Raw genomic sequence first — 14,073 nt, forward strand, 5'->3', positions numbered from 1 at the left:
AAGTCCACAGAGGAAACTCGTGACTTGGTATCTACTGCACATTTTCAGTACATCCACATAAAAATAAGCCATAAGGAGACATAAGGCATGGGATATGAGGTGTATGGGTGCATCTTTATTACCATGCATGCTCCTGGGTCTTATTCACAAACTCTGCCAGCCATGGTACAAGGCAGAAGTAGACTGGAAATATGTGTGTTCTGTAAGATATTGGCAAGGATAAAATCACGCAAAACATGTCTAGTTGGTAGTAAGGAATAAATGAAAAAGAAAATACTGTATATAAATACCGCCTATTTTCATTGCCATTGAATGTTAACTATGATTTACGGCCTCAAGAGCTGTTAAAGCTGTGCTAGGCAAGATTCTTATGGAAAAAATTCACCTGTCTTATCAGCCTAGATCAGGATGTGGGGCGGCAATACAGAAGAATATCCTATGTCAACTGATTGAGATGTCGTAAATTGTCCAGATTAAATTCTGGTGTCAGGTGTGGACACTTCTCCATCCAGGAACTGACAAGTCAAAACTTGAGAGTGAAATCCAAACTGTCTCCTGAGGAGCAGCAGAGAAAGCTGTTAGATCTTCTCCTCTCTCGTCTCTTTGGTATAAAGCATCACAGACCGATATACTGTATGTATTATACAGCTGCACCCTCTTCTAAATCGCTCTGGATAAAGTGTTTGCTAAAAGCCTTAAAGGTAAAAATGTAAATCACCTCTGAATTAGGAACAATAAAACAAAACAAGAATTACCCAGAGAGCCTTGAAGGAGCGGAGGGGCAAACTGAGAGGTTCAGCAAAACTTACAGCCAACTTTCTCTTGTCTAAACTGAGGTAGAATATCAGGGGAGGTGGGTGAATTTAAAACTTAAAATCTCTAACAAAGCAGGGAGGGCAGCTGAGATGCCGTTCCCTCTCCTCCTCCTCCTCCTCCTCCTCCTCCTCCTCCTCTCCTTGCGTGCTGCGGTTCATGTAGCAGAGGACATCACATGACCAGCAGACCGCAAGTGTCATACAGAGAACATGAGACGAGCCTGGTGACCAGAGGAGGGTGTGTGTGTGTGTGTGTGTGTGTGTGTGTGTGTGTGTGTGTGTGTGTGTGTGTGTGTGTGTGTGTGTGTGTGTCGGGTGGGGGGGGTTCTGGTTTGGCTTGAAGACCAGCTGAAAGGAGGAACGCATCTGATTTCTTCCACAAACCCTTGAACTTTCTCTCTTACCTCTGTATGAAGGATGCTAAACATGTCTAAGCTTGTGTTTTGTCAGTATGTCTCTGTGCCAGTGTCACCGAGCCAATTCCCTCTACATTTATTGTACTTGGTGATCAAATTCATTCTGTGAATTTACTGTAAACAGAGATGTTTCACTGCTGTACAAAAGCATATTTAAGCTACAATGATGGAGATACCGTATGTGAATTGTCAAAGTTACAGAAAGTAAGGGCTTCATGTAAGAGAAGTTTTCTTGGGCCTTTAATAATATAGTCCTGTTACAAAACAAAACTGTAGTGATGCTTTAATAGATAAACATACAAAATAAACACAGAACATAAACAAATAACTAAACAAACAAATACGCAGATAGATAGATAGATAGATAGATAATGAAAGCAATATATAGGATTATTAAGTCCTCAGTTCTGATTGGCTAATATCAGCTTCACACCTGTGAGCCTATATTAGCTCATTTACATATTAATGATGTTACGTAAACACACATGTGACCCAGATGTGACCACATAACCGTTAATTTACATATCAATGCGTCGCTTAGCAACCACGTTGTCTAGCCGCTATACCCAAGAACTATATTCCTTGGCGGAAGAATAACATTTAATAGAATATAGGCCTATTATATATGATTTTACTCACTATATACATTTGTTTTTAAAAAGCAGTGAGCATCTCAAAGTTATTTCCCAGCAGCTCAGAGGGTTTCAGGTCTGTCATAACGCTTCTGTAAACCTCCGGCCTTTTCACTTGTTTCTTAAATAAACTCCTCTGGTTTGACAGGCAGCTGCACGCGACCTTGACATTGGCGCGAGGGGGCGTGTCCGGCGGCGCGCTGGAGGGATAAATTGCGGTGGCACCTTTGCTCGTCCCCGCTCTCTCTTGCTCCCCAGAGGATAGACAGACAGACAGAGGCACTTCACAAACGGTACTCTTCCGCTTCTTCTTTGGAGATCTTCTGAATTCTGAGTTTGACCGAAATGATGATGCCGAATTATTGCGATGAAACCAGTCTGCTGACGGTTTTACGCGCGCCCAGAATGTTTTTACGCGCGGCTCCAAACGACAGGTGGAAGACTTCCTGTCCAAAAAAAAAATCGCTTGCTAAATTCAAATTGTCTTCTGCGGTGCTGGAGTGGTTCATTAAGTTCTCGGCTTGCAATCTGGTTTCATATTTGCTTTGCATGCCGTTATCAAAAAAAAATGTATATTACATAACTGAAGTTTGTGTGTCTGCAAAATACCGCTTGCTTAAATTAATTTCAGTGTTTCTGCAATTGCCATGTAGTTTGTTTCATGGGTTTTTGTCATGGAGTTTTGTTCTTCGGGTATTTCTCTGTCTTCTTTCATGATGTGTTCTGTGCTGTGTGTTTGCTGTTTGGGATGAGAAGTGGATTAAATGTCTTCTTTCTTTTCTCTTCCAGTGAGGACTAAAGACCATATCAGGCAAAATGGTGAAGATTGGAATCAACGGGTGAGTCGATGCTGTTTGCTTTTAGTCACATTGAAAAACTTTGATCTCACACTGCAGTTTTGAGAAGTGATTCCCTCTGAAAACTGATTGATTGGACTGTGGGACAGGGGAAAGACTAAAGCTTCTGTAGGAGTCTGTATATATATATATATATATATATATATATATATATATATATATATATATATATATATGAGTTGGAGTCATTGTTCCTGCAAAGTCTCAACTTGCAGTGAGGAAGTTGGCTGTTTGTCTAAAGTTAGTCGTCTGAATTAGAGACTTAACTATTTTTATGACTGAACCAGGGCAAAACCTTCTCCTGCTAGAATTCAAATCAGGATTTTTACCAGGCAGATGGGCCGGTTGTTTTTTGTTTTTTTTTGTGATCAAATTTTTATTTTGTTTCTTTACGGTGTAACGATAATAATTCATATACACATACCTGCGTGTATCACATTCATATGTGTCCATACATCTCCATAACACATTGTTGCAGACAGTGTAATTCAAGAGAGGGGGGAAAAAAAAGAAAGAAACCCCTCCCCTCCCTAGCTTACTCCCTTCCCCTCCCCTGGCTGGCTTCGGATAACTCCCTATGCGTGCCTACGTATGGGCAGATGGGCCGATTTGGAGAATTTGCCTTAACACTGCCAAAATATTTGAAGTATCTAAACTTCAGTGGCATGACTTGGGTTGTCTGCCTCCTCGGCAACTCTCAGAAAATAAGGAACAGAAAACGTCCAATAGAGAACCATGATTAGCTAGTCGTGTTTTCAAATCCCCCTTTTCAGATTTTGCATTGCTTTTTTAATCTAAGGGCCAAAGTAATCTTGTGATTCTATTATTCTGCCACAAAACAGCCAATGGCGTCTGTGTTGAGCCTCATTTGCCAACCTGGTTAACAACCTTTTTCTCGGGGAAACCCTTTGATTGGGTGCTAATAGAGACTGGTATCTAGATGGCGGCCGGACAGACCCACTGGGGTGGCGTCCAAAATCCTCAAGTTCCTCCGCCGGTTCCAAGTGTGAGGCAGCGTAACACAGGGGCGTCCTGCATGTCGGGACGTCCCAAAGTCCAGTAAGAGGGCAGCTGGACAGAGGGAGTCACACATAGACCGCCTCTCAGGTTTCATACCAATGACTGGACCAGAGTTTTACCTCCACTATTTATATTCTTTTAGCTGATGAGCGGATGCAGGATGACGTGCAACAGTAGAAGCTTAATTTCCTTGATAGCTGACAACACTTCTGTCATCCTAGAATGATTATCTGAAAGAGAAGATGGTGAGGAAGGATGGGGGGGGAAAAGAGATGAATAGAAGGGATTTTTCTTCTACTTCAAAATAAGAGCGTATTGGAGTCAGTAGAGGAAGAAATGGGGGGGGGGGGGGGGGGGGGAGGAATTAGGAGTGGAGAGGATGATGTGACTTTCCCTGAAGTAGATTCAGTTAGAGTTATGCATTGGGGATGTAATCAAGAACCAAAAAGCAAGAAAATTGCCTCTAGTTGCAAATTAATGGAAAAAAAATGGATGCAGCAAATATTCTATCTTTTATATATCCTTTTTAGAGTGATCATGCATGATGGAAAAATCCTAAAGACATAAGTGCCAAGGTGAAAAGAGTGTGGTTTCTGTGGCGTGAAGCACTTTGATTTTCTCCATTTTTAAGTAGATGTATTTCCCTGCTGGGGGAGCTGCACCTCACCTAATTATAACTTGTATTAGTTTGGGAGTCTCCTTGTCTAAATGCTGTTTGAGTGACGGGACGCTGGACTGGACCCGTCCATTCTCTAGTTATTTCTGGTCCTGTGGTGTCATGGCTAACCCCCCCCCCCTCCCTCCTCCTCTCCAATCCCCTCTCCGTCTGCATCGCTCCTCTCCTCAGCTGTCACATTCCTTTTATTCTCCCCTCGTCTATTTTTAACCCTCTAACCTTTCTGCTAAAGTTCAGAGATGGTCCGCCTGCCGGTGTTAGGGAAGCTGCTCAGACTGAAGCTCAGCAGCAGCCGAACGGTTTCTCCTCGGCGGCGGTGGAGCAGCTGCTGCCGAGCGGCCGGGAGATTAGCTCCTGGATCTGGACCGGTCCCAACACCCAACATCGAGCCGCCACACACACACACATACAGATACACACACACACACACACACACAAGATGGGCTCCGGTCCATTTGGACACGCCGGCTGCTTGGTGGCTTCCCAAAACCAACGCAGGGAAACTGTCCGCTGCCTGTCTGAAGCAGTTTTTTTTACAGCATCACTCCCACTCTGTCCAGGAAACAAGAAAAGCAGCGACTTCAATTATGTTCAATAATGAGATTTTTTTTTTTAATTGTCAGTCCGCTTCATTATGGATAAAGAATAACTCGAGTTGACAAACGCATCGCATTTTCTTGCCAGGCCCTGCAGGTAAAAGAAACTAAAGAACCTCAGTCATTTTTCATTTAAATTGAATTCTTGACTCTGCAAACATCCCTTTTAGGATTTGAAATCAAGTCTCTATCTCTTAGTTTTATAGTTATGGATAAAGATAATCGCCTAATGGCAGAAATCTCACATCCGGATCTCCACCAAAATGTAATCAGTAGTTCCTTTTGGCCCAATGTCGATCTGTTCACCAAATTTCAATGGAAATCAGTTCATAAGTTTTTGAGTTATCCTGCTGACAGACAGACAAACACGACCTCCTTGGCGGACTAAATCATGCTGTTTCCTGCATATCAGACCTGATGCAGACCTTCTCCACATGGGATGAAGGCTGCTTTTGCGCTTTTGCTATCTTGACTTAATTTGTCATGAAACCTAAAAGCAGAAGATGCACAATATTTTTTTTTTTTGGAGCGCTGAAGCCTCGCATTAAAACCAAAAACTTTGAGTTGTTGCACTAATGAGAGAAGAGACTTTCCACCGTTACCAAACGCTTCTGTTTTGACTTTGTGATGCACCTTCACCTCTGGGTGCTTCTGCACATTTCCTCTGTAGATGGACAGTCTCTTATTTTAGCATGCAGGGGGGTGGGGGGGGTGTTACGGTCTCTGTCGCTGGGTAAAGATTTAAACAGTCCCATCTCATCGCTGACAGCATAACTGTGTAATGTGATCCCTTCCCTGTGTGCTGGAGACACAGCAGGTTACATAACACACTGCTGTCCTGAACATCTGATTCAGGCACAGGGCCATCAGGCACACATGAGTGTAAAGTTTAGATCGTACAGTTAATGTTAATATGCCGCAATGTGAAGTCTTCCTCTTGTGAAGTGCATAAATCCGACATGAATCAAACGATAGTTGAATCAGATTCAGTTTTATTGGCCAAGTACGTTCTCACATAACTAATGTAAATGAGAAAATTCAAAGTAAAAAATTAGGGAATGGGTCTCTTAATATAAAGAAGTGGCATGCAAGTATAAGTGATACATTGTTTGTTAAATAATGACTAGAAATGGAAATTTAGAAAACAGGACTCTTACCTATAGTGTGCACATGGTTCTCTGTTGAAACAAAATAAAACAGTGCACAAGGGAAAAGTGACAGTTGCACAAAACTTAGTGATTCTCTTAGACAGGCTAGTGGACGAGGGGTTGAATCTGGACAGTCTGGGGGAAATGTGGATCAGGTGTATGGAAAAGCAAAAGCTCTTTCCTGTCGATAAAATGTTGTGGAAGAGCCCTTGAGCAAGGCGTTGAACCCCCCCGCCCCCGTCCAGTTTCCGCTTCACCAGGAAACTGTGTTCCTAATAAAACCTGGTCAAATAATCCTCAGATACTTATGGTTTGCATCTAGGTGCCAAGTGTTTGGTGTTTTCCATGCAGGACAACACAGTGAAGTTTAGACAATCATGGGAAAGTGTTTGAAAGCCAGTTTAGTGTCATTTTCTGTGATTGATGGCTCACCTGAAACTCCGCCCACCTGGAGTTAAAAGTACTAAGAGTTATTCGCACACGCAGTTTGACCCGGGTCGGTTCTTACTCAACCTGCCTGGTTAAATAAGGGGTTTTCAAAAGAAACTGCTTCTCTGCGTGACTGAAACACCCAGCAGACTGTGTGTGTGTGTGTGTGTGTGTGTGTGGGTGTGTGTGTGTCTGCAGCGTCTCATCTGTGGTCTGATGAGGTTCAACAGTAATATCAGGTCATATCAGACTGCCTTTATTTCCTTTTTTGTATAGATTAGACACGAGAACATGCAGATTCCTCCAGCTGAACTTTACTTCCCACTCGCGCTCCAACCAGGCACTGAACCGTTTGGTTGAAAGTGTCTGTTGGAAGATTTTTATTTTAAACATAAATATGATGAAATGCATAAGAGGAAAGACTTGGATTGTGCAGGTGAGGTGAAGCGAAACCAAAGCGACTTTTTGAAGCGTCTCTCATCCAAAGAAACCCTCTTCAACTGATCTGGGCACATGGAGGATGAATTTACAACTAAATAACTTTAAGTTACTCTTTGCTGCTTCTGCATCTCTTCCCTTACTCTGCTCTTATAACAATATCTACCTTCAGCAGACTTATTGAGCCTCTTCAGATGCTTTGAATTTCTGAGCATTTTTCATTTCAGAGCCTCTTGTATCCGGAATACACTGGTTCTGGGGGGGTGGTTTGGACACTCAAACTATTAATTTGCAATAGTAGATTAGTGTTTTCCTGTAGTTTTGAGTTGACGTTTTTATAGCTGAATCTTTACCTCTACTTCCTTCACCTTCCTCCTTCTCCTCTTTCTCTTGCAGGCTGTTATCTTGAAGTAAACCTGGGGAAACATCTACCTACCTGTCTTCTTTTAGCTTGTATTTCTTCTGTCTTTTCCCTGCACCTTTCTCTAATCATCACTCCAGGGTCACAGGAACACTTTTTTACCTTTCATTCAGGATAAGATCGTCAGCCAAACACCTAAAATGTGAAATAATTTGGTCCCTGCCCACGACCCTGTCTTCCTGTTCACTCCCCTCTCTTCTTCTTCTGCTTCTTCTGCTGCTTCTTCCTGTGTGTCTGAGCTGCAGTGACGGCAGCCATATTAGGTGTAAACAGAAGCTTTCGGCCTCCTGTGCCAACTATTGTTATCTTCAGTCAGGGTTGGCAGGCCTTTAGTGGCCCGTCCGTCCTGCAGGGCGACGCTCATGTTAGCTGGGTGTTGGTGCCACCTGCTGGTTGCAGAGCGGTACTGCAGTGAGTTGGCTGCAGAGAGGCAGCGGTGTTGGTTTCACACCCAAAGCTGGTTTGCAGGATTATTATATATTATTAAAAATATTATAAAATGGAAAAGGTGGGAATCCATATAATGCACAAAACAAGTAGTTTATTTGCTGTAATAGTGCATTATACAGATTCCCACTTTTTCTGTTTTATATTCTCTGAGCCAAGTTTTTCCACTGTCTTTTATGTGGATTGCAAAAAAGTTACGCAAATTATTCTTGTGAAGTGATGACTTTGGACAATTTGAGGGGCGCGAGAAGGATTTGGCAAACTTGACAGGAGAGCCAAAAACAAAATGGACTTTGATCAACTGTTGTTAATGGCTTTTGATAAAGATAATGTCATTTCATAAACAGAAAAATAAAGAGATATATAGATCTGACCCCCAAGTCCTTGAATTCAAATGTAGTACAAAGCTAGTGGCTGTACCAACCTGGCATAGCCTTATCTTGTCCCTGAATCTGAGGCAGGCGCAGTAAAATTTTATTGATTAGAAGTGTCTAAAGAGTGTCTAAATATTATTGGATTAAACCCCAGAAAGTTTCAGTCAATGAAATGTGAGATGTACAGACTGACCTCACTGTGATCCTGTTGGTTTTCTCTGCAGCAAGGTGACTGAATGAAGTTAATTGACTTGTTCTTTCTTCTGTCCCTCAGATTCGGTCGTATCGGCCGTCTGGTGACCCGCGCCGCCGCCACCGGAGGCAAGGTGGAGGTTGTGGCCATCAACGACCCCTTCATCGACCTGGACTACATGGTGAGGAGCGCTTACACTCTCTGTACACTGACTGTGTCTGGGCTGGGACTCTGTAGCTGATCACAGGGAGATTACAATGGGTCTCCAAATGGTTAATGATGGTTATTTGATTGGTTTTGAGGCCAAAGCTTTTCCCAAGTTACTCTGGACCAGCTGATGAACAGTCATTGTGTGCGTGGTATGATCCTGTAAGCGAACGGCTTAGTCTAAAAGAAGGGCAAGTGTAGTTTCAGTCTGTCTGTGTAGATTCACTTCAGTCATCCAGGTAGCAAGATGTCTGGAAAAAAATAAAACCTGAATCAACTGGATTTCTCCTGTTCCTCTTCATTTTAAGTCCAGTGGATTTTGTTTTATTCAGTTGGGAGTAGTTTGCAAAATCAGCTCTGGGTCCTGAGAAACATTATGGAAGTGAGGAGAGAATCTTAAGCACTTGAATTAGAAGACAGTAGAGAGCTAATATGAGTCTTAGAAAACCTCTACTTGAGTATTCACTGTGGGACTGGGCTCCACTTGAAGCTTTGCTATTAAACGGTGCAGCGGCTACAGTAGATTTTTGAGATCCTGTACTTTAATCAAATGGGTGTTTCTCCCCTGCACAGTTCTATAAAAACTCTTGAACACATGCATTTTCAGTGCTTTAAACTTGCACTTCATCCTCCTCCTCCTGTAGGTCTACATGTTCAAGTATGACTCCACCCACGGCGTCTTTAAGCACGGAGAGGTGAAGGCAGAGGGCGGCAAGCTGGTGATCGGCAACATGCACATCATGGTCTTCCACGAGTACGTTCCCCTCACACTGAGGCATAGTTTCCTTATTTCTACAGGGAAATGTTGCAAGCAACGGCCCGGTTTGTTGCATCACAGTATTTTTAGCAACTTTACCCTGCAATTCTGTTTTCAATACAATACCGGCTTTGATTAACGATGAAGCCGAGGTATAATGGGCAGCTTTAGCTTTTGAGAGTCTGCAGATATACAACAAATTGGCAATGACAGTTCTTTCTATATCATCAGAGTAAGCTGAGTACAGTACATATGTGTCAAAGACAATAATCAAAAGGAGATAGAGAAAACAAAAACAAAACAAAGAGAAAAGAAATAGTAAATTAAAGGGGGAAAAAAACCCAATGTATACATTCCAGGGGATAAATTACTTTATTCTGCGCAAATACAAAGTGTAATTTTTGGGCATTCATGCTTTTCATACATTTTAGGGATTTGGAAAATGTTACTAATTTGTTTTTAAAGGCTGTTCAATGTTTTGCAATATTTGCATTTGTGTATAAAATATTTTGCCGTAGAAATGGTGGTAGAACCTCAATGCTAAATTTAATCAGAAATTCAAATTAGACCAGAAATTATGAGTAATATTACAGTGGAAAAAATAAATTTGTCTCTCTTGTCTCTACCTCAGTATTACAAAAATTGACAAGAATTACAGTCTGTTATCTTAGAAATTTACTAGAGGGGTAAATTTAATTAATTATCTTGAAGTATACCTCTTTAGCCTTGGGGGGGGGGGGGCGGATAGGGAATAAAATATATCTTTTTCTTATTTTGCGGGCAGCCAAATTTAAGTAAATGTCTAAGATATAATTCCTTCTTAGAGGGTCAGGATAACATACTTTTAACAGTGCGTTTCTGATAAAGTAATTATTACAAACTCTGTCATCCAAGTTTAAGTTTGGATTCCATTTCAATCACTGGCCAGTATGAATCGGTTAATGACCTCTGACCTCTGCATTCACAGGAGGGACCCCGCCAACATCAAGTGGAGCGACGCTGGTGTCGACTACGTTGTCGAGTCCACCGGTGTTTTCACCACCATCGAGAAGGCCTCCGTAAGTCTGACAGCCGCTCCTGAGCTGAGAGACCCAGCTCAGAGGAATGTGGCGTTGTACAATGGGCAGTTTCAGCCAAGGAATCATTGAAATGCATTGAATCTATGCCGATTATTCCTATAAACGACACCAGCAAAAACCTAAACCAACGTGACTTCCCATGGTCATGAAATCCTGGAAAAGTTTACGGAATTTCAAATCTGGGACTAGAAATATTTTGGAAAATATCGTTAAACCTTTGGAGAACTCATTCAATTTTATATATGATACTATGATACGTTAGCATTTTTGTCAATTTGAATCAAAAATTTACAGTGTACTTTGGAAAATTGGCTAACAAGTTGGAGAAAAATTCATTACCTTCCACCTCGGATCAGAGTACAGTCTCCTGACCTTTGCCCTCTTGTCTGCCCCCCCCCCCCCCCCCCCCCCCCCAGGCTCACCTGAAGGGCGGTGCTAAGCGGGTGGTGATCTCCGCCCCCAGCGCCGACGCCCCCATGTTCGTCATGGGAGTCAACCACGACAAGTACGACAACTCCATGAAGGTCGTCAGGTGAGAATCTCCTCTTTATAGTTTGGGATTTTTCATTCGTTTTTACTTTTGTGTAGTTTTCAGTTTTTGTTTCTGTTCACTGTTGCTTTGGTAGTTTAAGTTTTCATTGAGTTTCAGCTCTAGTTGTAGTAATTTTGGTAGGGGAATGTAATTTTTAAAGGTGTAATGATATAAGTTCAGCAAAGGTATTATTTTCTATGTTGCAACATGTATTGTGTAATACAAATAAATTATAAATTCTTTAAAAAATGTTTTTTTTTCATTTGATTTTACATCAACTAAAAGTTGGGACCATTTCTAAATCCTCTTTTTTTTTTTTTTTCTTTAACCCTGCACATAAACAAAACAAAAAACAAACTAAAACCATTTCAGGTATCTTATTTTATTAGTTTTACAAATACACAAGATGGTTTTAGTTTTTTCATTGTCTTGTTTTTTATTTTTATTTCAGTTCATAATGCTTTTAACATTTTCATCTCAGTTTTAGTTTGCGATAATAACCTTGGTATGTGCAAACCCATAATCAGAAGTGAAATATGTGTCTAATGTGTATAAATAGCCTGACCGGCTCTCTTCAGGCTGCAGTGTGAACAGTTTCTGTCGACATCTGGATGATTTTCAGCCAAGCAGCGAAAGTCAAACCAAGATCATCTCTAAACATTACTGAACCCAGACATTCACTGCATCTGTATTTCTGTCACTGAAAGCACCGTCAGAGTGTTTTGTAGCATTTTGTATGAATTTTTTTACCTTGTCGTGTTTCCATAGCAACGCTTCCTGCACAACCAACTGCCTGGCTCCCATCGCCAAGGTCATCAACGACAACTTCGGCATCATTGAGGGTCTGATGGTGAGGAACGACACCCGATCCTCCACATGTTCACATCACACACTGCTGCCATGCTGCCTTTTACCCTGCTGCAGTACATCATGTTTCAGACTGCTATCTGCTATGGTGCATGATGTGATGCATTTAGGGACACTGAAAATGTGGCGTAAAACTGAACTTTTCAGTCTATCAGTCACAGTGGCTTTTTGATTCATCAGGTAAACGTGATTTCTTAGTGTCTAGAGGAGTTTTTAAGAATGAATAAACTGATCAGACAGACTGGCTGCTTGTAAAAGAGGCTAATGGAGCTGACAGATCTACCAGCCACGGCCAAAATTTACAAGCATTTGCCTGGCAGCTGCCATTTAATTTAAAAGCTAAGGCAAAAGACAAAATTATGGTTAGATAGATGATCATCTATCAGTTTTCTGAATATTTATAGTGTCTAGAGTAGCTTTTTAAAATAAAATGGGATGACTAAATGGTTTATTGCTAGTAGAACTTATGGAACAAAACATGCCAGCATTTAGTTAATTGGCCCTCAACATGGGACAGGACAGAACATTTCTTAAAACAAGTTTACAAAGTGCCTCACAACCAGTAAAAGAAACAATAGATGGATAAAATCAAGTAAACAAACAAGTGGGTTATATAGACCAAAGAGCAAAAGTTCCTCCTGCTCTCTCTTGCAGGCTGTTATCTTGAAGTAAACCTGGGGAAACATCTACCTACCTATCTTCTTTTAGCTTGTATTTCTTCTGTCTTTTCCTAGCGCTTTTCTCTAATCATCACTCCAGGGTCACAGGAACACTTTTACCATTCATTCATTCATTCATTCATTCCCCCCCCGTCCCCTTGCAGAGCACAGTCCATGCTGTCACCGCCACACAGAAGACAGTGGACGGTCCCTCCGGTAAGCTGTGGAGAGACGGACGCGGAGCCGCCCAGAACATCATCCCCGCCTCCACCGGCGCCGCCAAGGCCGTGGGCAAGGTCGTCCCCGAGCTCAACGGGTAGGCCTCCCTGACCCCTGACCTCTGACCCCTGACCCCTGACCCTGTGGGCAGGAGCACGAGAGAAGGGAATTTCCTTATGGGGATTGAAGTGTAACATTTAAATTTGTGAAATCAGTCAGTAAATCAGTGAAATCTTAATATTTGTTTGTCACTCCTGGTATGAAATATTGATAAATTCATATGCACAGGCGGTTGATTGGTTGATTGAAAAGCCAATTTCAGGCAAACTGGAAGGAATAACATATCACATATCCTCTTTTAATTGTTTAAATGTGTGGAAAAAGTTGCATATTTGCAGCTTTAACATGAGTAACAGAGCAGGAATTGTGGTCCTGTATGCTTAGAGATCAACGTTTTTTTTTTAAGTTTTGGAGGTGTCATGTGATATTTCTGCCTTCATAACTAAACAAAAGCACTGTGTCACATTTGTTGTTGTTTTTTTGGGGTCTAACCTGCCTGTGTTGTTTCACAGTAAGCTGACTGGCATGGCTTTCCGTGTCCCCACCCCCAACGTCTCCGTGGTCGACCTGACCGTCCGCCTGGAGAAGCCCGTAAGTCTCTCTAATGCACTTTTATATCACTTAATACAACTGATTTATTTGTCGATTATTTTCTCGATTAATCGATTAGTTGTTTGGTCTATAAAATGTCAGGAAATGGTGAAAAATGTGGATCAGTGTTTCCCAAAGCCCAAGATGACGTCCTCAAATGTCTTGTTTTGTCCACAACCCAAAGATATTCAGTTTACTGTCATAGAGGAGTAAAGAAACCAGAAAATATTCACATTTAAGAAGCTGGAATCAGAGAATTTTGACTTATTTTTCTTAAAAAATTACCCAAACTGATGAATTGATTATCAAAATAGTCTGCAATTAATTTAATAGTTGACAACTAATCGATTAATCATTGCAGCTCTAGACTTAATGTTGCTTCTCATGTATCCTCTCCATTGTTTTGATCTAAGCAGTGAGATCCTTTCCTTCTGCTGTAATATCTGAAACCCAAACCTCCAGTTTCTGGTTTCGTTTCTTTGTTGATAATCTAATCCCATCCCTGTTTTTGTTTTAATGACCTGTCTCTCTCATTTCCTCCTCCAGGCCAAGTACGATGACATCAAGAAGGTCATCAAGGCCGCCGCCGAGGGACCCATGAGGGGAGTTCTGGGATACACAGAGGACCAGGTAAAAAAAA

At 41.7% G+C, this 14,073-nt stretch overlaps 1 protein-coding gene across 1 annotated transcript; it reads left to right on the forward strand.

Annotated features, from left to right (window-relative positions):
• The first annotated feature begins 2,112 nt into the window (after nucleotides 1–2,112).
• On the forward strand, nucleotides 2,113–12,883 carry LOC139667607 (glyceraldehyde-3-phosphate dehydrogenase-like). Its single transcript, XM_071547097.1, has 8 exons — nucleotides 2,113–2,156; nucleotides 2,653–2,702; nucleotides 8,544–8,643; nucleotides 9,314–9,423; nucleotides 10,394–10,484; nucleotides 10,922–11,037; nucleotides 11,806–11,887; nucleotides 12,728–12,883. Exons 2-8 carry the CDS (start codon nucleotides 2,680–2,682, stop codon nucleotides 12,881–12,883), a joined length of 678 nt encoding a protein of 225 aa, XP_071403198.1. The 5' UTR covers nucleotides 2,113–2,156; nucleotides 2,653–2,679.
• Nucleotides 12,884–14,073: the final 1,190 nt, after the last annotated feature.

The sequence above is a fragment of the Centroberyx affinis genome, unplaced genomic scaffold (assembly GCF_046629955.1).
Source record: "Centroberyx affinis isolate AG114_WGS23_722 - 3 ecotype Tasmania unplaced genomic scaffold, CSIRO-AGI_Caff_v1 ptg005667l_1, whole genome shotgun sequence".
NCBI lineage: Eukaryota > Metazoa > Chordata > Actinopteri > Beryciformes > Berycidae > Centroberyx > Centroberyx affinis.